The sequence below is a fragment of the Dromiciops gliroides genome, chromosome 3, assembly GCF_019393635.1.
Source record: "Dromiciops gliroides isolate mDroGli1 chromosome 3, mDroGli1.pri, whole genome shotgun sequence".
Classification (NCBI taxonomy): domain Eukaryota; kingdom Metazoa; phylum Chordata; class Mammalia; order Microbiotheria; family Microbiotheriidae; genus Dromiciops; species Dromiciops gliroides.
Window position 1 is genome coordinate 643,320,543 of NC_057863.1, and position 22,269 is coordinate 643,342,811.

At 51.6% G+C, this 22,269-nt stretch overlaps 2 protein-coding genes across 10 annotated transcripts; both read right to left on the reverse strand.

Annotated features, from left to right (window-relative positions):
• Position 1: 1 nt before the first annotated feature.
• FAM98C (family with sequence similarity 98 member C) lies at positions 2-3,061 on the reverse strand. 2 transcript variants are annotated; one of them, XM_043994343.1, is made up of 7 exons: positions 2,668-3,046; positions 2,371-2,558; positions 2,092-2,226; positions 1,433-1,617; positions 952-1,029; positions 690-806; positions 2-445 (listed from the first exon to the last, which is right to left on the reverse strand). In XM_043994343.1, the coding sequence occupies exons 1-7, from the start codon at positions 2,745-2,747 to the stop codon at positions 152-154; spliced, it is 1,077 nt and encodes a 358-aa protein (XP_043850278.1). In that variant the 5' UTR covers positions 2,748-3,046; the 3' UTR covers positions 2-151. The 2 variants fall into 2 exon arrangements, with proteins under 2 accessions (XP_043850278.1, XP_043850279.1); XM_043994344.1 differs by lacking the exon at positions 690-806 and having other exon boundaries at positions 2,668-3,061.
• A 2,183-nt stretch (positions 3,062-5,244) lies between these two features.
• SPRED3 (sprouty related EVH1 domain containing 3) lies at positions 5,245-21,845 on the reverse strand. 8 transcript variants are annotated; one of them, XM_043994351.1, is made up of 6 exons: positions 21,667-21,845; positions 9,499-9,573; positions 9,075-9,243; positions 8,474-8,547; positions 6,356-6,490; positions 5,245-6,070 (listed from the first exon to the last, which is right to left on the reverse strand). In XM_043994351.1, the coding sequence occupies exons 3-6, from the start codon at positions 9,103-9,105 to the stop codon at positions 5,390-5,392; spliced, it is 921 nt and encodes a 306-aa protein (XP_043850286.1). In that variant the 5' UTR covers positions 9,106-9,243; positions 9,499-9,573; positions 21,667-21,845; the 3' UTR covers positions 5,245-5,389. The 8 variants fall into 8 exon arrangements, with proteins under 8 accessions (XP_043850286.1, XP_043850284.1, XP_043850280.1 ...); XM_043994349.1 differs by having other exon boundaries at positions 9,075-9,171; positions 9,424-9,573; positions 21,663-21,845; XM_043994345.1 differs by having other exon boundaries at positions 9,424-9,573; positions 21,663-21,845.
• Between the last annotated feature and the right edge of the window lie 424 nt (positions 21,846-22,269).

Genomic DNA, 22,269 nt, shown 5'->3' on the forward strand with positions numbered 1-22,269 from the left:
ATATTGTAAATTAAATCTATTTTTCCAGAGAGCTTGGCTTTGCTGGGGATGGGAACTGAGTGGAAAACTGGATGCACACCCTGGGGTCCTTCAGCCCCTGACAGAGACAAAGGGCTCCAGATGGGCCATGATATGGGGGACAGCATCCTGTTCACCGTCTCTTCTTCTTCCGTCCCCAGTGCTGGTGCCCCCCTTCCCTGCGGCTCTGCCAGCTGGGCATAGGGGCTTCCAGATCATTGGGCCGGCCCCCTCTGTCAGGGACTGGGCCCATCAGCACCTTGTTGATGGGGCAGCAGGTAGTCAGACGGGCAGTCTGCCCTGTGGCTGGGACCAGTCGGGAGAGGTCAGCCCTGGAAGCCAAGACGTGGGCAAGGGAGACACCAGACTCAGGGGCCAACCCCTGACGTAGGGGCTTCAAGACATTTGTCATGGCAGTGCCCTGGCTCTGGAGAGAAGAGAAGACAGGTTGGGAGAGCAACTCTGGTGGCCACAAGCCTTGTCGACAAACTTCCTTTCATAGCTCCGTTCTATGGCATTCCAGACCTCAGTTTCCCTATATGTAAAATTTCAGGCTAGATGAGCTCTGAGGTCTCTTCCAGTTCTCACCTTCTAAGAATCCAAGATTCTAAGACTGTTTCAATACAAGGTTTGATAGTGCTGACCCTCCTGTCCTCCTCACCCCTACCCACCTGGGCCCGCTCTGTCCAATGGAAGGCAGATGCTGTGAGATCCAGCCTGGTCAGCATGAGACGACGGCGGTAGCAGTACTGATCCCGAAGGCAGCTGGAGAGGGTACTCAGGGCCTCCTGGGCCAGGGGATTGGACAGTCACCCCTTAGCTCCCTCCTCCAAGTGGGGGATCCAAACCTAGACTTGCCCAGATCCACATCTTCCTCCCCTACCCCCAGTCCTAGAAAGGATACAGGGGAAGGGGGTGGGGAGTCTCTCATACCCATCGAGGAGCATCCAGAGGCTGAGTGAGTAGGGGGTCCAGGTGACCAGGGGGCAGGGAGGGAAGCAAGTCTGAGATCTAGGAGGGGGGGAAAGGAACACATTAGGGGAGAAGGATTCTGCCCCGTTCTTGTTCCTTTCTTTTACAAGACCTTCCGGGCCTCCTCTAAACATGGTCGTGAGGAGGAGACAAGGAAGAAGAAAGCTGGGACCTGGTTCAATTGCAAAATTTGGACTTGGCTAGGGATGGACGATAGTGTACCCTTGCTCAGTCCTACTAGAGGAAATGGGGGGGGGCAGAAAAGAAGTGGTAATTTACAAAGTGGGTGTGAAATGCACAGATGGAAGTTTAGAGGGGCTGCCTAGAAGAGGGGGGCACTGTGAAAAAAAAGGGGGGGTGAAGAGGGAACGTTGGCCCCCGAAACTTCCCCTCAAGTCTGGAAACTTTCAGAAGGTGCCCATGAAGGGAGGGAGCCCCTCACCTTCGAATGAACCTCTCTCAGCACCTGGCTGGCTGGGGTGCCTGGCTCCGGCTGGGGCATCCCCAGAGCTTGGAGAATCAGGGCCAGCTCTCCCTGAGCTTTTTCCCGGGCCTCAGCATGGGAGGAGTCGGGTGGGCTTCGAAGGCTCAAGAGTCGAGCTGCCTGGAGCTCTGAGCAGAGGAAGCCTGAGAAGCGAACGGAGGGAAGGGTGGCCAGAGGCAGGAATGCAGGGGCGGGGTGGGGGTGGAAGGGATGCCCCCCCACCCCACCCCACCCCACCCCACCCCGGCCCCGCCAGGGAATTCCGACCCTAAGATGCTCTCCTATCCATAACCGGCGGGATAAGAAGAGTTCCACCCCCAGCCCCATTCTGAATTCTTGGCCTACCCGGGCCTCTGCGTTCCAACGTCCCGGCCCCTGCCTCGACGCAAAGCCCATCAGAGCCCTCCCTCCGGCTCAACCCCTCGGCCCCTTGGGGTTCTGCCCTTCTACCGGCAGAGCACCTTTCAACCTCCCATTGGGTTCTGACCCCGCCCCGTCAGTGTCCCAACCTCCGGACTCAACTCCCTGCCCTCCCCGCCCCTCCTCGCGCCGGCCCCGCCCCCGGGTTTAGCCCCGCCCCGCTATCCCGGAAGCCTCTGGGGCCCACAGTTCCTCACGAAGCAGGCGCAGGCCGTTGCCGGGGGCCCGGAGCCGAGTTGTGGGGTTCCCCGTGGTGAGGGCCCGGTCTGGGCATTGGAGCTCCCGCAGCAGGCCGCTCAGCTCCAGCAGGAAGCAGTCCTCCGTTTCGGGGCCTGGGGTGGGGGTGGGGGGTGCCGCTGAGTGCTGGGGCGGGGCCCGCCCCCGCCCGGTGGTGGCCGTCGGGACACGCCCCCTACCCGGCGGGAGGGGGGCTGTCCCCGCCTCTCGAGCCCGTTGGCCCCGCGGGCCCCGCTCACCGTCGGCGTCTCCGGCGTTCAGGACCGCCCCTTCTTTCAGGGCCCCCAGCGCGCCTAGCTCGGCCGCCAGACGTGCGCACAAGGCTCGGAAGTGGGCGCACGACGCTCCGCGGGCCGCGGCCTCCGCTAGCCTCGCGCCTGCCTCCGCCTCCGACCGGGGCTCCTTCCCCGGGGAGCCTGCCGCGCACCTGCCGGGGAAAGGGGCGGAGGTGGGGCGGAGATGAGGCGGGGCCGGCTCCAGCCGGTGTCCCAGGCCGCCCGTACCCAACCCCGAGCCCGCCCCTAGCTGGCTCTTACCCAAGGGCCCGCACGGCGCGCGCCAGCCAGGCCGCCTCCTCTGGGCTCCCCGCCGGTGGGGCCTCTTCTGACGCAGCCATCCCGCAAACCGCCTGCCCGTCCGGGCCCCTCCCTCCCCTCCCTCCGGTAGAAGACGCCGGCAAACGCCTGGCTCCGCCCTCGGGCCGGCGGCTGCGGCCGCTAAGGGAGCTCCCAGCGCGGGGGCGGGGGTGGGGCAAGCCTCCTCATTGGCCCCGCCCCGCCCCGGAGAGCCGGCAGGTTCAAGGCCGAGGGGGCGTTCGTTCCCATAGCAGCCGGAAGCTAGGCGAGGGAGCGCTCGTGACTGCTGGAAAGTCCAGTCCCAGTCATCGTGACCTCAGCGCTCGTGTGTGCGCGTGCGCGTGCCCGCGCCTGTGCGCGTGTTCGCCTTGGCCTCTCTTGTCTCCCTTCCCTCAGCCTATCTCAGAGTCGGTTCACACTCCTATGGATCGGAACAGGCAGGACGCTTGGAAAGAGCTCTGCAGTTGGAGTCAGAGGCCCTGGGTTCGAATAATAATAATGACTAGCATTTGCACCGCGCTTTGGAAATATTATTACAAATGATAGCTAGCGGGGGCAGCTAGGTGGGTGGCGCAGTGGATAAAGCACTGGCCCTGGATTCAGGAGGACCTGAATTCAAATCCGACCTCAGACACTTGACACTTACTAGCTGTGTGACCCTGGGCAAGTCACTTAATCCTCATTGCCCCGAAAAACAAAACAAAAACAAATGGTAGCTAGCATTTATATAGCGCTTTAATGCAATATAACTCATCTAACAATCCAGAGGGAGATGCTCGTTTATAACACCCGTTTTACAAACTGGCAAACTGAGGCTGATTGAGGTTAATGGACTTGTCCAGGCTCACATAACTGGTAAGCCTCTGAAACTAGAGTTGAATTCAGATCTTCCCTAATAGGACCAGCATTCTTATTCATTGTTGACATATAGTTTGCCTACTTATCGCCTATCTGTATGATCTTGGGCAGATTGCTTTTCCTCTGGGCCTCAGTTTCCCCTCTGCAAAAGGTGACCTCCAAAGTCTCTTCCAGCACTGTCCTTTGGTCTGCTTGAGTTAGGGCTGGCTCCCAGTGTGACATTCACCACCCCCATTTTAGGCTATTCCTGGGTGCTCCCCTAGCCAGGTGAAAACCTCACTATCTTTTGGTAGGGCTATGCTAGTATGTATTAAAAAAAAAAAAAAGTAAAGCCAGTCTTCCAGTGAATTAGCAACAAACGTTTTAAAGCCATTATCTTGGACCTCCCTCAGGTTTTCTTCAGTTCCTGGGGGTGGGGGGGGTGGGGGGGGCTGAGGTTACAGAAGAAGGTTCCCAAGCAATAACACCCACCCTCATCTTGCTCCAGTTTTGTCGCACATAAAAGGTACACTATTAAGGTGACAAACCAGAGAAGAGAGGTCCAGGCTCGGCTCCCCCATTCCTGGCACAGGGAGACACAAATGGGGAAGAGCCCTGGGTTCCAATCTCTGGTTCCTTCTAAAGCCTGGACAAAGAAGATAATTTTGACCCACTGTCTGGGTCCCAAGAGTGCTTAAGCCTGGAAGGGGTGGGAATGCCATGGATGACAAGTGGCTTAAGGCAGGGAACTGAGGCCTGGGCAACTCCAGGGCAAAGAGAGGTGCCCCCCCCTCAGAAGTGGATCCCAGGGCACCCTCCAGCACACACATCCTCTTCCTTTCCCCCCTCCCCCCTTAAAAACGAGGTAGGTGAAGTCTAGAAATGTTCCCCTCTCCATAGCAAGAGGAGACCTAGGCACAGAGAGGGAGAAAGGTTGGTAGGGAGTTGGGTTGGGACTCAGGCGTCCCCGCTCCCTGGGCTCTCCCTCCCTCCCCAGCCTTCCCAATGGACCCGAAGAGGAGTCAGATCCACAGATACTCTGGGCCAGTCGGGGAAGGATAGATCATTAATTTAAAGAATTGGCAAAAGTGCTGAGATGGGGCGGGCCAAGGTCTGAGCCCCAACTTTGGGAGGGATGAAAGGAAAATGGCCAGAGCTTCTCTAGCCCCCTCCACCCAGATGTATGCAGCAATAAGGCCTGGGCCTGGGAGAGTGGGCACGGTGGCTCTCGGGTTGGGCAGGTCTTCCCACCCCTGACTGGCACACAGTCTCACTCACTCTAGTGCTTGGATTGTGGGAGGCTCTGGAATCTCCGGACTAGGGAGGAGGAGTGGAGGGAGGGACTTAAATCCCAACGTTTCAGTAGACTCCAGTCCTCTCTCAGCTGTCTGCGGAGGGGCCACAGTCTGGGAATCAGATGGAGTGCTTCGGAGGAGTAGGGCCTTGGAGAGAGTCGGAAGGGATGGCCCCAGAGGTGGGGAAGGAGGCGCTGGATGGGCAGCTGCAGGTCATTAAGGTCCCCAATGGCCACTGAGCTTTCTGGGAGAGGAGACCAGAGAGTAGGACGGGATGCCTCTTGGAGGAATTGAGGGAGCGAGTGGGGCATGAGCAGCTGAGGGGCAAGTGGAAAGGTCAACGATGGAATCCCGGTGGCCAACCTTAGCTGGAGGCCAGGCCTGATCCGAGCTCCGGGTTCCCAGGTCTGGCCGCTGCAGCTCTGCGTCTGGGCTCCGGCTTCCTGGTTTTGCTCTCTGGTGCTCCCAGCTCTGGCTTCCCCGGGCCGGGCTCGAACGAACGGCAGAGCACCGCGGGCTGTGGGCCGCCCCATCGCGGCCCGAGGCCTCACTCACCGGGCCGCCTCGTGGTGGCCCCCACAGCCGGGGCAGCCACAGCGCACCGCCGCCCAGTGACAGGCGTGCAAGGGCGGGTAGCAGCAAAGGCAGGGCACTGCGAGGGAGAGCGCAGCCAGGGCCGCCCAGCGCGCAGCTGGACGCGGGTGGCCCGGCTCGCAGGCGCACGGGTCCGAGAAATCGCCCTCGGCGTCCGACAGGCAGTGGTAAAGAAGGCTCTCGGCGCACCAGAGGCAACTGAGGCGGCGTACCAGGCGGCCCCCCGGGTCCGGGGCCTCGGCGCAGTGTCCCCCGCGCCCATCTGAGCCTCGGCGGAACAGAGCCCGGCAGTGCACACAGCGCGCAGCGTCTGCCCCAGACGCCTCTTCGGCGAAGCCCGCTGTCACTCGGCAAGACGGCGAGCCCTTGGCCAGGAGCTGGGCGGGAGCCGGAGTTGGGGGCGGTGGGGGTGGGGACGCCGGAGTCCTTGGCACTGTGGGGCTCACGGCCTGGCCGGGGGGTGGTGTGCTGCCAGCCTTGTCGAAGCGCACCACGCAGGACACGGCCAGGGGCACAGGGGGCGGGCCGGCTCTCCGATAATCTTCGTAGCCTCGGCCCACCCAGCCTGGCATGGTTCCTGGGGCCTCGGGTCTGACCGCGAAAGGCTGAAGTTGCTGGAGTTGCGGGGAGCTCTGGCGCTTGGGAAGGAGAAAATAAGGAAAGTGGTTAGAAGGTCAGAAAAGAGTGGACTGCGCCTCCAAGCCAAGCATTTCATCCCCTAGAGGCTCAGGAAGTCCCCATCCTTCCTCAGGGACCCAGAGATCGTACCAAGTGCAGCCTGCGGACCCCCTCCCCCACCCCCCACCCCCCCAGTGTTTCTGTTTCAGGTGCATTTGAGGGCAGGCTTCCAGGCTCTGCTTCCCTGGGGCTCTGCCCCTTCCCACCCCACGCCCTGGGCAAATGGAGGGCTGGGGCAGTCCCACCTGTGTGGGGGAGGGCCGATGCTTGGAGGTCATGGCCAGGCCCAAACCAGACGACTCGCTAGTGACTATAGCTGGACCTGGGGGCCTAGCGTCTTGGCGGATGGAGCTGGAAGAAGACTGGCTGTCCCGGTGTGTCTGGAGAGGTATAAGGTAGGGAGTGGGGCAGATGTCTTTGGTGCTGGTTCCCCCCCCCCCCCCAGCATCCCCCTTCTCAAGCCTCCATAGTCTCTTTCTGCCACCTCCTTGAGCTTCCCAGCCTCAGGGCCCAGCCCCTTCCCATTCTTTGCCTAAGGAGCTGATTGCCCCATTCATTCAGCTACCCTCTGACCCTTCCTCTGCTTGAAAAACCACCTCGGGCCCATGGGATGTAGGCCAGAGCCTTCTGGTCTCATCCCTACCCTCGGTGCTAACTGATTTCTCTGTCCCAGCACTGAGTTTCCTTCTGTTCTCCAGTGTCCTCATAAGTCTTCCCCCCACCCCCCACCTCAGAATAGCATGACCCAGGGCAGGTGACTTCCAGGCCTGTATGTGAGTCCTTTGCTCTCATACCTCTCAGAGCCAGACAGGACTTCAGGGACCTTAGAGGCCATATCTAGTCCAACTCTTTTCTTTTACTGAGGAGGAAACTGAGGCCCATAGAATTTAAGTGATTTGTCCATGATCAGAGAGCTACTGAGTGTCAAAAGTGAGATTTGAACCCAGGACTTCTGACTCTGAGTGAGCCTCATTTAAAGATGAGACTTTTTTTTTTTTTTTAATCTGAGGCTCAGGGAGTTACCGCTGGCCTCAGGTCACACAAGTAGTAAGCAGAAGAGGTGAGTTTTGAACCAAGGGCTTCTGACTCTATTTTGCATTGCCTCCCTAAATCTCTTTTAGTCTCTGCTTGGATACCTCCAGTGATGGGGAGCATATTACCTTACCTGGCACCCCCATCCCATGGTTGAGTTGCATGATTCTGTTTTTTAGGCTGAAAGTGCCCAATTCTGTCAGTCTTGGACCACCAAGAAGGTGACTCCCATTATAGTGGAATAGATGTTTTAAAGCTGGAAATCATAAGGGCTGACATTTATAGATGACTTTCCATACATTTATCATTCAATTCTTACAACAAACCTAGGAATGAGGGGCTCTTGTTATTATCATTTTACAGATGGGGAAACTGAGACTGGGGGAGATAAGTGACTCCTCCAGGATCTTAGAACTAACTAGTAGATATCTGAAGGAGGATTCAAAGCCAGGCCTTCCTCAGTCTGAATCCAGCCCATTATCTCTCAAAGAATCTTGAAGACCATTCTTGTGGATCTCTCATTTTGTGGATAAAGTGAAACCCAGAAACCCCAGAAGGAAGGAGTGGTGGTAGTCTGGAAGAGGGCTGGGAGACAGTGTGGTGCAGCAGTTAGGACACTGGGCCTAGGATCAAATACCACCTCAGGCACTTACTAGCTGTAGGCCCTTGAGTAGGCTACTTTACCATCACCCTGAATTGGTTAGGGGCCCTTAAACCATGCAATTCAGTGTAAGTGAATGCTAAGTGCTGGGGGATAAAAAAAGAAGGGCCCAACCTATTGCAATTGTAGTTTCCTTCTCTGTAAAAGGGGGGTGTGAACTCGATGACCTCCAAAATCCCTTTCCGCTCTGAGATTACAATAATAGCTGACATTTATAAATATCTAATTGGATCCTTACAACTCCGTGAGGGAGAAGCCATAATTAGCCTTATTTTACAGTTGGGGAAGCTGAGGCAGACAAGGGGTAAGTGACTTGCCCAAGGTCACACAGTATCTGAGGGCACATTTGAACTCAGGTCTTCCTGACTGCAGGCTCAGCCCTCTATCCACTGCGCCCCCTAGTGGCCTCTGATCCTATAGTTTGCTCTCAGGTTGGTGGTGGTGACAAAGCCAAGGTTCAAATGTATGTCTTGTGACTCCAAAATGAATTTTTTCTCTCCACTCTACTATACTTCCCACCCCACCTCCCTCCCACCCTACCATTAGTCCTAATTCTGCTCCAACAGAACACTGTCATGATAGTGATCTTTTTTAGTGTCTGAACACTAGGCAGATCTCCCCCCTGATGTTTAAGTCTTTTTTTCAGGCAACATTTTCCCAAGTTACTCACCTTCTGAGTGTAGAGGACATCCATGGGCTCCTGGGAGGTGTTGGAAGGAGAGGAGGAGGATGAAGAGAGAGAGCCTGGGAGGAGAGAAAAGAGGATGAGGCTGGGGGGGGGGAGAGGGTAGGGAGGATCCTAACCTTTGCCTTCAATCCCATGGTTAGGATCCTAGCATTTGGAGCTGGAAAGGATCTGAGACCACTAGACCCAACTGTCTTGTACAAAGGGGAAAATTTGGAAAGGAGAACTGGCCCGTTCAGAGTTCTCCAGGTGAATCCTTCTGGGTTATAAACAACAGAGTGGGGAGGAGGGAATAGTACCAGTTCATAAACTTTAGATGGAGAAGGAATCTTCAGGACCAGAACCTTCCTTGTGCAGTTGGGGAAACCTCCCCCCCCCCAAAAGGAAAGGACCTAGCACCAGGCTAGCACCAGGGTTGCTAGATTTCTCATCTGGGTGTGGGGAGGAGTTTCACCAGCCCAGGCTCTCTTGTCCCTGGGACTTCTCTAGCTGGGGTTTGCTGTTCCTGCTGTCCCCTCCCCCATACAGCTGACCTTTCTTTTCCAGCTCCCCTCTTTCCTACTCTCTCTCCCCTTCCTCCATCTACCTTGGACCAGCTCTGCTAGGGTAGTCTGCATGCTTCTCTGGAAAGCGTCAGCCTCCGATGGGTCCTGGAAAGTCAGGCCAATCTTGTGGTCCTCCAGCTGCCAGTGGTGGAAGATGGGGTTCGCTTTGATATACACCAGGCCCAGCTTCAATGTGCTCTCCAGGGTGGTCTGCCATAGGAGGTGGAGGGGCAGTGGGGGCCCCAGGGAGGAGGAGGGGTCATGGTCCCCCACCACCTTGAGCCCATGCTCTGACACCCATGGGCCTTTATTTCTCGGACCAGTCTACCACCCCCATGGACCAACCCAAGCATACTTCCACCCAGTATTTTGTGTCTCGGGTGTCCAAACCTGTGATTTTATTGGTGTAAGGTGCTCCCAGTGAGAAAAGTCCCTCTAGCAATGCAGATTGGCACAGAGTGGTACCTTATAGTCTTGGGGAATTGCCAGGGTAAAATGACGTTCCCAGGACCTCAGGTCTTCTTGGTTGAGCCCATCTCTCTACCCATTAAATCATACTTCTTCTAAATATATTCTCCCCAAATGGGTCATAGATATTTCAAATCCATTCTTATGGACCATCAAAAAACTATTCCAAAACTTCTGACACCTCAATCCAACAATCTAAATCGCCATGTACCCCCATCCCCCCCAATATATTCCTAAAAAAGCCCATATTACCTTCAATATAACTTGATGTAATCAAATACCCCCCAAACACCACATCATCAATACAACTTCTGGTACACACATTGTATCATCCCAGACTCCACAAAGCAATTTAGTCACCCACCCTCAGTTCTCAGGCCAAGGCACCTCCCTGGCCCCTCTCTCCCAGGGAGGTTGCTTACACTCTGGTCTTAGAGGTGCTCCCCATGGATAAGGTATGGGCCCCAGTGGATCTGGCATATGCCTACCTGGGTCAGACCCCCACCCCCCACTGGAGTCATCTTGGGCCATCACTATTGCTCGAACCACAACCATGTACCTGTGGTGAGGGGGAGAGGGACAGAGGGTTCAGAACCTGGATTTTCCCCAACCTCCCTGCCTGTCCCTGCTAGCTACTGTCCCATCTCTCTCTCTCTCTCTCTCTCTCTCTCTCTCTCTCTCTCTCTCTCTCTCTCTCTCTCTCTCTCTCTTGCAGGGTAGTGAGGGTTAAATGACTTGCCCAGGGTTACACAGCTAGTAAGTGTCAAGTGTCTGAGGCAGGATCTGAACTCAGGTCCTCCTAAATCCAGGGCCAATGGTTTATCCACTGCACCACCTAGCTGCCCTTTCCCATATCTTTTTCCTCTTTTGTGGCTAAACTCAAGAAGGCTGCCTACAAGATGCTTCCATTTACTTTCCTCTCACTTTCTTCTTAACTTTCTATGATTTGGCTTCTAACTTCATCATCCAACCAAACCTTTCCCCTCCAAGGTTAGTGATGATCTGTTAAATATCAAATGACAACATTTTTTTTTCTCATCCCTCATCCTTAACTTCTTTGCAGTCCTTGACATTGTTCAGCTTCCTCTACTCCTTGAGAAGGCACCTTCATTAGGTGCCTACTGTATGTCAGGCACTTTACAAGGACCAGGAAATACAAAGAAAAGCAAAGGCAGTTCTTGGCCTCAAGGAGCTTCCAGTCTAGTGGGAGAGACAACATGTGAAACAACTATGTACAAACAAGTTATAGACAGGACAAATAGGAGATAATTAACAGAGGGAAGGCATAAAATGCCTTAAGGAGGATCAAGAAAAGCTTCATGTAGAATTTAGGATTTTTTCTCTTAATCTTGAAGGAAGTCAGAAAAGCCAGAAGTAGAGAATTCCAAGCATGGGGTTCAGCTAGGAAAGATGTATGGAGTGTCTTCTCTCTGGGTTTTCAGGACACTGCTCTTTCTTGGTTCTCCCCTTGACTACATCTCAGTCTCCTTTGCTGAATCTTCATCCAGGTCAAGCCCACTAACCATTAGTACCACTCTAGTATCAGCCTGTCCTTGGGCTCTCTTCACTTGGTGATCTCATTAGCTCTGATCAATTCAATGAGCTCCATGCTGATGATTCTCTGATCTATTTATCCAGCCCTCACTTCTATGCTGACTTCTAGTCTTGAACCTACAAGTGTCTACTGAACATCTCAAATGGGAGGTCCTATAGACATTTTAAAACCAGCATCTACAAAACAACTCAACTTTTAGCCTGCCCCATCTCCTTCTTCTTGATTTTTCTATTACTTTTTTTCCCCTTCTGTTTTTGGTGTGAGGCAATTAAGGCTAAGTGACTTACCAGGGTCACACAGCTAGTAAGTGTCAAGTGTCTGAGGCCAGATTTGAACTCAGGTCCTCCTGACTCCAGGGCCAGTACCCTATCTACTGCACCACCTAGCTCCCCTCCCTATTACTTTTGAGGGCAATCAGATTCACAACCTAGGGGTCATCCTTGACTTTTACATGTCTCTTCTAAATCCAAATTACTAAATCCTGTCGTTACAGTCACAACATCTCTCCTTCTGATACTACCAGCCTGGTACAGGCCCTCATCACTTCATGCCTGAACAAAATAGCCTGCTGGTTGATCTCCTTGCCATGGGTCTCTCTCCTCTTTAACCTATCCTCCACTCTGCTGCCAAAGAACAGATCTGACCATGCTACACTCCTATTCAAGAGAACTCCAAGAGTTCTTGATCCTCTGGGATTGAATATAAATTCTCCATTTGGCTTTTAAAACACTTTGTAACCTGTTCCCCTTTCTAACTTTTTATACCATACTCCCCACCAAGTATCTGTGATACTGGCCTCTGTTGTTCCTTAAACAAGACACTCCATACATCTTCCCTGGCTGAACCTCATGCTTGGAATTTTCTACTTCTTGGCTTTCATGACTTCCTTTAAATCCAAGGAGAAAAAAAAGGAAGCTTTTCTTGATCCCCCTTAAGGCATTTAGTGCCTCCTCTCTGTTGATTATCTCCTATTTGTCCTGTCTATAACTTGTTTGTACATAGTTGTTTGCATGTTGTCTCTCCCGTTAGGCTGGGAGTTCCTAGAGGGCAAGGAACTGCCTTTGCTTTTCTTTGCATTTCCTGGTCCTTGTAAAGTGCCCAACACACAGTAGGCACCTAATGAATACTTAACTGGATGTCTCCTAGTCATCTTCCTACTGTTCTCTTCTCTCCTCATTACACTACTCTGATCCTCTATTTCATCTCTTCATCCTTATCTTTTTCATACCTGTAATCCCATCATTTTATACAAAGATCTTCCCAAGGAAATAAGATAATAGACATGGAGCTGAAAGGGACCTGAAAGACCTTTTTTTTTTTTTTTTGTGAGGCAGTTGGGGTTAAGTGACTTGCCCAGGGTCACACAGCTAGTAAGTGTGTAAAGTGTCTGAGGCTGGATTTGAACTCAGGTCCTCCTGAATCCAGGGCCGGTGCTCTATCCAAGACCTAATTTTTTATAGAGGAGGAGAAGCAATCTCAGGAAGAAGCAATGACTCCTTCAGGGTCACACAACTAGTGTGTCAGAGGCTAGATTTGAACCCAAGGACTTCCTGACTCCACATGCAGAACCCTATCCATTCTTCCTGCTAGGCTGTCTCTGTAGAGGCCATGTCTAATTCTTTTTTTTGTTTTGTTTTGTTTTTATTTTTTTTTAGTGAGGCAATTGGGGTTAAGTGACTTGCCCAGGGTCACACAGCTAGTAAGTGTTAAGTGTCTCAGGCCGGATTTGAACTCAGGTCCTCCTGACTCCAGGGCCGGTGCTCTATCCACTGCGCCACCTAGCTGCCCCTAATTCTTTTTTTATTGTGTGGTGAAAAGCATGCTGGATCTGGAATTCATAGACTTGGATTTAAACCTCAACCACTAGACTGTGTGACTTTTGGTAAGTCTCTTCACTTCAGCCTCCCTTTAGGATTCTAATACTTGCCAGGAGCTCCTAATATTTGTCAATACCTATCTTATGGATGATTCTTCTGCTGTATAAACATTAAGGAGTTAAGAATAAAAACAAAGGACCCAATAAGAACTTAAAAATGAATTGTTCTTCCTCTACCCTCTGGGTACCCTCTAAGGACCTGGCACTAAGCAGCTAAATTAAAGGTGGTTGAAAGGTCTCCCTGACCTGACAGTGTGCGTGGAGGCTCATAATGTTCTTCCCTTCCTCCCAGCCACATTTGTAGAATTGTTAACTCTATGTAATCTCATCTCATATTCTTCCCATGTCTGTTCCACCTCTCCTCATCCTGCTTTTCTTTATGCTGCCCACAATTCCTAGAGGAGCCTCATACATTTATGGAGAACCCAGCCCTCTTCATGTGTGGTTGCTTACTGCATCCTTGAATCATTCCGTATATAGATGACTCCAATGATAAACTCACACTTCCCTAGCCTTTCATGATGGGGAATTCCCTTCACCAAAGCCAAAGGTGAAATTTCTTTGCTTAGGTAAATAACTTATGGAGTTTCCTGAGATGGGTTTGGGTTGGATTAACATTTCTATGGTGCTTTTAAGGTTTGCAAAGCACTTTACAAATATGCCATTTGATCCTCACAATAGCACTGAAAAGTGCTGTTATTAGCCTTATTTTACAAATGGGGAAACTGAGGCAGACAGAGGGTAAGTGACTTGGTCAGGATCATATAGCTAGTAAGTATCTGAGGCTGAATTTGAGCACAGGTCTTCCTAACCCTAGGTCCAAAATGCTATCCAATGCATCACTAAGACCACCAAGAGGTCCTTACAACTTTGAGAATGAAAATGAAATGGAAAAATTCAATGAAAATGGCTCCTGCATCTATATATAATGCAATAAGGCTTATGGAGTACCTTCCTCAAAGCCACCCTTAGAGGTGAGCTGTGCAAATGTTATTGTTTCCATTTTAAAGACAAAGAAAAAGGCTCCGAAGGGGAAAATAATCTAAGATCACACAGCTAGTGCCAGACTTAACCAGATTTTTTGAGGGGTTCTAGTCTAGAGCTCTTTCCCCATTGCCTCTTTCTTAGTCTTCCTTTTTTTGCGAGGCAATGAGGGTTAAGCGACTTCCCAGGGTCATCTAGCTAGTAAGTGTTAAGTGTCTGAGGTCGGATTTGAACTCAGGTCCTCCTGAATCCAGGGCTGGTGCTTTATCCATTATGCCACCTAGCTGCCCTCCTTAGTCTTCCTTGTGTCCTCTGCTTATTTGAGTATATGTCACATTTCCCAGTCCACAGTTAGATTGTAATCCCTTTGAGAGCAGAGACAGCCATTTTATATCTCTATATCTTCCTCAAAGAGCACAGGATATTACATATGTTTGCTAAATCAAATTCACTCTTTTCTTGGAGCTACAACCTGTTCCCTATCTTGTCATCACTTTCATCCTCCCTCTTCCTCCTCCTCACATCAGTTTGCACCTCTCTTCTTCCTTCCCTTCCTTCTCCCCCATTCCATCCTATGTCTCTCACTCTGCAAACCTCCTCATTATTCTGCGGCTTCCTGACTTCCCTTCGATCCTTATCCACTCCCCTTCCTCCTTTGAAACACCTCCCAAGCCTCCTAACCCACCACGTCCCTTATTTTCCTCTCATTGCCCACTCCCATCAGCTGTCATCCTTCCATTCTCTTCTCTCAGTCCTCACTTCTAGCAAATTTGACCTCAGTCTAATCACTTCATTCTCCTTCCTTGTTCCTTTCCATTAGAGGAGGAATTCAGGGGATCAATAAAGTACACAAAGGAGCCTGGGATATAACAGGGGGATGTAAAAGGAGAGGTGGGGAGAAATGGCTGGATTAAAGTCAGGAAGCCTGGGTTCAAATCTTGCTCTGCTACTTCCTAGTTGTGTGTCCTTAGGCAAGTCATTTGACTTCTGTAGCCGTCAGCTACTTCATCAGTAAAGTGGCGATAATAATGCCTAAAATATCTGTTTCCCAGACATGTAGTGAGAAAAGAACTTCAAATGAAGCAGCTAGGTGACATAACAGATAAAGCTCTGGACCTGGAGTGAGAAAGACCTGGGTTCAAATTCACCCTCAGATACTTACTAGCTGTATTACCCTGAGCAACTCACTGCACCTCTGTCTGCCTCAGTTTCTTCATCTGTAAAATGGGAATGATAATAGCACCTACCTCCCAGGGTTGTTGAGGATCCAGTTAGAGAATATTTGTAAAGCATTTTGCAAGCCTTAAATGCTAAATAAATGCTATTAATATTTGTAAATTTTCAGCTGCTTTGGCCTTTTATTACTTAAAACATGAATGATTATCAAATGACTAAAAAAAATTAAGGCACATATTTTGGAGCACAGGAAATTCCTCCCTCTCTGCCATTAAAAGCTTTGCTTTGGGAAGTGGGGGTTCCTACCATGAAATCTCAGCATATTCTGTAGATCCAGACAACCTATGGGTCCATTTTGCCGGGGTGAAAACAGTCTGAGCAAGGTTAAGTGACTTGCCCAGGGTAATACAACTTGCAAGTGATTGAAGCAGGATTTGAACTTGGGTCTTCCTGACTCTAAGCCCAGAGCTGTATTCACTGTGTCCCTTAGCTGCTTAAAGTCTCATTCATTACCTATTACTGATCACTGGGATCAAAGAGATAATATTTGTAAAGTGCTTCCCCCATTGTGTGGCAAGTAGTAGGTGTTTAATAAATGCTCGCACCATTCCTTGCCTCCAGTAGCACTCCCTCTCATCTCAAAGGAGTTGTGTACTATATCCTTAATTAGGCACCTATCATCCCCCAGTCAATTTTCAGCTCCTGGAGGATGGGAACTGTTTCCTTTGATCTCTGTAACCTCAGAGCATAGCACAGTGCCTGGCATAGTAAGCAGAGCAGACGCTTCATAAATGCTTGCTGGATTTGGACCAAATTGGGAAAGAGGCATATGCATGAGGTCAATGTGTTAATAAGAATTATGATAGCAACTCTGATTCTTAAAGCACTTTTAAGATTTATGAAGCACTTTCTTCACAACAGTCTTGTGAGGCAGGTGCTACATATACTATTATCCTCATTTTTACAGAGGAGAAACTGGGACACATAGCACAGAGAGGTGGGCTATATATACTCAATGTCACACAGCCATTCAATGGCAGAGGCTTGGCTCAAAGATGTGTCTAAGCCAGGACTCTCCTCAGTATCTGTGCACAGGCATAGTAACCTCAAAAGAGTCAGCTGGTTAACAAGCATTTATTCAGAATGTATCATGTGCTAGGTATTGTAGTAAGTGCTGGAAACACACACACACACACACACACATACACAGTGTCACACAGAGACACACATGTGGACTTAATATAAAGACACAGTAAAAGTCTGCCTGTCACTCTCACACAATGAGAATGTGTTTATGGGTGCGGTATTGAATGGGAACACAGTTGATTCCTTTGGAGAGAGAGGACACCTTCTCTCTTACCTCTTCCTCGGTTTCCAGGCCACAGAAAGGAGCCAAACCCTGAGCCCTCTCCCCTTGCCCTTTCCAAAATTTTGAATGAAGCTGAGGAATCCAATAGTTTCATTCGATGGAATCATAAACACAATTATTCTTCCACCCCCTAACCTAGAGGCCAAAGACTTGGGGACAGGGAAAGAGAGACTGAGATAGAGAGATAGAGAGACTGAGATAGAGAGAGACCAAGAAAGGAAAGGACAACACAGAGAGGGGATGGAATGGCACAGAGAAGTGCCGAGGAAAGGGGAAACTAAGAAAGAGAAAAGGAAAGACAGGAAGAGGTAGAGATGCAGACAGAGATGAATATAGAAATAACGAAAGGGTGGAAAGCAGCTGTGGTCAGAGCAGACAGAGAGACATAAAGAAAGAGAGATAAGGGAGGAAACAGAGAAACAGACGAGAGACAGAAGTGAGGGCCACAGAAATAGGGAGGACATGAGGGGGCAAAGGTAAGGGGAGAGGACACAGTGAGAAAGGGAACCTGGTGAGGTGGGGGACACATAAAGATGTGTACACAGAGATAGGGGCATCCACACAGGTAACAGAGATATGGTGACAGGGACAAAATGGGATACAGAGTCAGTGGCAACATACCAGGCAACATCCAGATAGAGACAATGGGATCACACAAAGTGTGTGTGTGTGTGTGTGTGTGTGTGTGTGTGTGTGTGAAACAAGGGGTCCAAAGAATGAGACAGGGGGAATGGAAAAAAGGCCAAAAGTACCCAGAGGATGATCTAGGAGGACACAAATGAGAGGAACAGAAATTTAGGCAGTCTTGGTGAGTTTGGTGACATAGAGGGAGAGAAGGACACAAAATGGGTCACACAGAGATGGGAGAAACAGAGGCAGAGAGAAACAGGAGATCCTGAGGACCAAGACTCAGTGATACAAGAGCAATGCAAAGAGATGGGGCTGAAGAGGGAAACACGGGGACAATGAGACACGGAAACATGGAGAAGGGAATAGACAGAGAGGGACACGAGGGAAGGAATAAGGTAGGGGACACAGAGAAAACAGGGCAAAGGAATGACACAGGCGCACAAAGATGGAAGGGGAACAGAAAGAAGGTGCACAGATATAGAGGGGCTAGAGGAAGACAGAGCGATTTAGAGACATATGGGGGACACGGAGATAGGATGCTCAGGGAAAAGGGGGGCACGCACAAAGGGGTCTCAGACAGATGGGGATGTGGAAGCAAGGGGGATAATGGAGAGGGACCCCAAAATGAAAACAGAGTTGTTACAGAGAGATGAGACCCCAGAGATACAAGGAAGGGGATGCAGAGATGGGAAGCCATGGAGAAAGGGAGAACAAAGATATGGGAAGTCCAGAGCTAGGAGGTCACAGACATAAGTAATACAAAATGAGGTGGACACAGAGAGATGAGAGGGGAGACATGGGGACTACACAGAAACAGGTGGACCAAGAGACAAGGGATGTGGTAAAAAAAGACAGAGATACAGAGGGGTCCCAGAGAAATACAGGGGGACACACGGAGATGAGAGATGAGGTGTCACTATAGAGTAATAAGGGACACAGAGACACAGTGGGTTGTCATCAAGATGGAGGACACAGATGAGGAGGGGGGCCAGAGGGATGCAGATAGATTGGGATACCAAAATAACGGGACCTTAGAGATAAGTAGGGGGACACAGCGATAGGGGAAACATGAGGAAGGGGCACACACAGAGAAAGACTATGAAAGTTTAAAGGGAGACAGAGAGATAGGATATATAAAGGCAGGAAGAAACAGAAAAGACAGGGGATAATAGATTTTTCGGGGCATGGAAAGAGACAGAGGCAACAAAGAGACAGGGAGGACAGGGATAGGTGGCCATGGAAAGATAAAGGGAACGCAGAGAGAAAAGAGCACAGTAAGCCAAGGGGGGAGACTTAGAGGTGGGAGATGTGGACCAAAGGGCACAGAGGAGAGGATATCAAAAGGGGTGAGAGATGAGGGGGTATTCCCAAACAAGAAGGACCCCCAAAAGAGTTAAGGAGACACAGAGAGGTGGAGATCACAGAGAGAAAGGGGAGACAGAAAAAAGGGGAGAGAGGAATCAGAAGTGGCGGGGGGGGGAATAGAAATGAGACAAGGGGACACAGAGATGGGGATATAGAAACTGAAGCCACAGATATGTGGGGGGCACAGGGTAAACACAGGAAAGAGAGGGGACCTAGGGAGATGGAATGCATGAGGGAGAAGTAGAGAGATAGCCAGTAGAGAGATACTGGGGGATACAGAAGGAGACAAGGGGATACAGAATCATGGCAGACACAGAAAAGAGGAAGGATCCAGAGATATGAAGGGAACACAGAGAGGAGTGGGGGGGGACACTAAAGAATGAAGGGGACCCAGAACAGTGGGTCTGAAGAGCTGAAAGGGAGGCATAGAAATATGGGGAGATAGAGACAAAGGGGATATGGAGAGACAAAGGGATGCAGAAAGCCATAAAAGAATACAGAGAGATGAAGGGATATGGAGAAAGAGAATGGAGACACTTGAGATTTACTAGCTGTGTGACCCTGGGCAAGTCATGTAACCTCCATTGCCCCACAAAAAGTGAAAAAAAAAGAGAATGGAGAGAGACTTGGAGGGACACTGGAAAATGAAGGGGTCAGATCAGAGATGAGGAACACAGAGCAATATGGCACACACAGAAAAGGGAGACAGAAAGTGCCTCAGAACAATGAAAGGAAGAAAGCACAGAGGGGAAAAGATGCATGAGAGGGAACAAAAAGTAGGGACACAGATGGGGACACAGGGAGATGAGGCCGGAGACATAGATGGACAGGGACACGTATATAGACAGAGGACAGAGAGACAGGGGACACGAGAGGGGACAGTCTGGAAAGAGATATGGAGACACAGATATAGAAACAGGACACAGAGATAGGGGAGATAGAGACTTGGGGTTCACAGAGAGAAAAGGATATATAGAGAAGATAGCTTGGGGAGGGGGATCAACCCAGATAAACAAAGGAGTTTCAGAAATGAATGGGAAGGGTCTGCAGAGAGATGGGAGACAGACAGAGACAGTGGGAAGCACAAATAAGGATGGCAGAGACAGAGGCTTCAGAAAGGTCAGGGAGGCACAGGGGCGAAGTACAGACACAAGGACACAAGGAGATGGGGGAATAGAGGGACAGGACAGAGATGTGAGAGGGAGGAGAGCTAGAAGCGATATAGAAAGACAGTGACAAAATGGGGGTTACAGAGAAGATAGAGACGAGGGACACAGAAGCAAGCAGAGATAGAGACCAGATTGCAGGGGCACAGAAATAGTGTGTGGTGGGGGGAGAGACAAAGTAGAGAGGCTAGGGGACATATGGTAGGGCTGAGAGATGGGGAGACAAGGAGTGAGGGTAACAGATTAAGGGGGACAGTGAGATGAGGTGAGACTGGGGAAACAATAGGATACAGGAAGAGATGAGAGGAGACAGATAAGGAAGGACATAGGTCTAGACACTGATAGAGGTAGAGGGGAGGGATACAGAAGGGGGGATATAGAGAAGAGGGAAGGAGGTGAGTGCACTGAGATAAGGAAAAACCATGTGGGGATAGGTGGGCCACAGATGAGGGACAGAAAACCTAGAAAACATAAGCAAAGAGGGATGGAGGTGACTGAGATGCAGGGGAACCGGAAGAGAACAGAACGAACACAGAGGAGACCCATAGCGGGTTGGCCATGAAACAGGAGAGATAACAGCGAGATGTAGGCAAAGAGAATGAAGGGAGATACAGAGATGAAAAGCTATATGGAAATACACAGAGATGCTGGACGTCGGTGGGGGTTGGGGTGGAAACAAAAAGTACAGAGCCGGGCAAAGGGCCGAGATAGGATGGGGAATACTGAGTGGGGAGCACAGAGTCAGAATGACCGAGAAAAAGAGAGGCAGGAATAGGGGTAGAGAGACTCAATACTGAGAAGACAGATATCTCCATTCATAAAATACCAGAGTCCTGTCCCCTTTGGCACGGGAGGCGCGCGCGCGCGCACACACACACACACACACACACACACACACACACACACACTTTCTCTCTCCTTTCACGTCTCCCCCCCGCCCCCCCCCCCTCCCCGGACTAGCGGTGCTCTCCTCCTATCTACCACCCCGGCTTTCCCTGCCTTCCGCTGCTCCAGCACCGGCCCTTCTCAGCCCAGCCAGGCTCTGAGAGCTGCTCTGCCGACTCCGGCAGCAGCCCCGGGCCCCCTTTTCTCAATGGGCCGGGGGAATTTTGTGAATGGGCGGTCATGTGACAGGGCCTCTCTTTGTCCTCCCTCCCCCCTTCCCTCCCCTCTCTTCTCCACCCTTCCCCAGCAACAGCGTGAGAACATTGAGGGCTGGAAGCTAGGGATGCCTGGGTCCGCAGGTTCCAAAGAAGCGACAGAATTTTGTTTTAAACGAACGAAGCGGCTGTTTCTCCACGTCCGAACATCTCCCACCACCCCCAAATCTCTTTCCCTCTGCTCAAATATCCCCATTCCAATTCTTTGATCTTTCCAAGCCTTCCTCCCCAAGAGCTCCCTTCCCCCATTCGTTAACTATCCCTCTACCCAGTGTCCCTTCACCAGACATCTCCCAAATTTCCCAAACTTCCCCCTTCCTAAACCGCTCCCTCAAAAGTCCCTCCCTATCTCTCCCCCTTCCGCCAGTCCCCCCCTCCTCAAACATCTCCTCTCCACCACATTTTCTCTCTTCCCCTCCCTCGCCCAGGCCTCCCCAAATATACACATTCTCCTCTCCCCTGATTTCTTCCCTTCCCCAAAGATAAAGGGTTAGGTAGTCTCTGTTCCCCAGCTGGGCTCCGGGACCTCCGACGGAGATGGGGGTGGGGGAGAACGTAGGAGGGTCTCTATGGTTCCGGTGGAAGGGGTGGGGGCGCTAGGCCCAGTAAAAGACGCCCCCTTCTCCTTCCCCTCCCCCTCCATCCCTCCTTTTAATTCCCGGTCCCGGAGCCTTCCTATAATTCACCCCCCACCCCCACCCCCACCCCAATCTAGCATCCTCCTGGGGGAGGAGGAGGAAGATGAAGAAGAGAAAAAAAGGAGGAAGCGCAATCATATTCCAGCACCCAGAGTATGGGACCCATCTGATTCCCTAGGAGGGGGCTCCCCTTCCCCGGCCGCCCCCCCCCCCGCCTCGACGCCCCCTCCTTCCCCAAGCACCTGCCTCGGTGCTCCCGGCGGGCTCCCAAGTGGCGGCGGCTACCTCTGCCTCCTCCTCTTCCTCCTCCTCCCTCCTTCCCTCCCTCGCTCTGGTGGTGGCGACGGAGCCCGGAACGGGGAGCCGGGTTTGGGGGGGGAAGGTAAGGGGGGGTTGGGAGATGGATAGATGGAGAGGGGAGGTGATGGAGGAGGAGGGAACAGTCGGAGAAAAAGGGATGCGTCTGCCAGGTCCTAGCGCCCTCCTCAATTTCCTGCCTGTGGTCCATCACTCCTTGAGACACCCCCCAACCCCTCCCCCTGTCCCAAAAGAGCCGTACCCTGCTACCCCCATCCTCTCCATCACTACCCGCTCTTTCGGCACTGTCCTGGGGGAGGGGTGGAGTGGGATTGAGGCAGGGTGGGAGGGAGTGGCAAAGGGGCGGACCCTTGGAATAAGAGCATCTTCAAGGGGTGAGGCTATATTGGAGAGGGTTTGAAAGAGGAGAAGCCACATGGCGGAGGGCTCGAAAGGCAGGACCCAGTGGGAGGTGGGGGGAGAAGACTCGAAAGGAGTGGGTCCCGGGAAGGGAAATTTACTCCTAGGGTGGGATCTGATGGGGCCGGATTC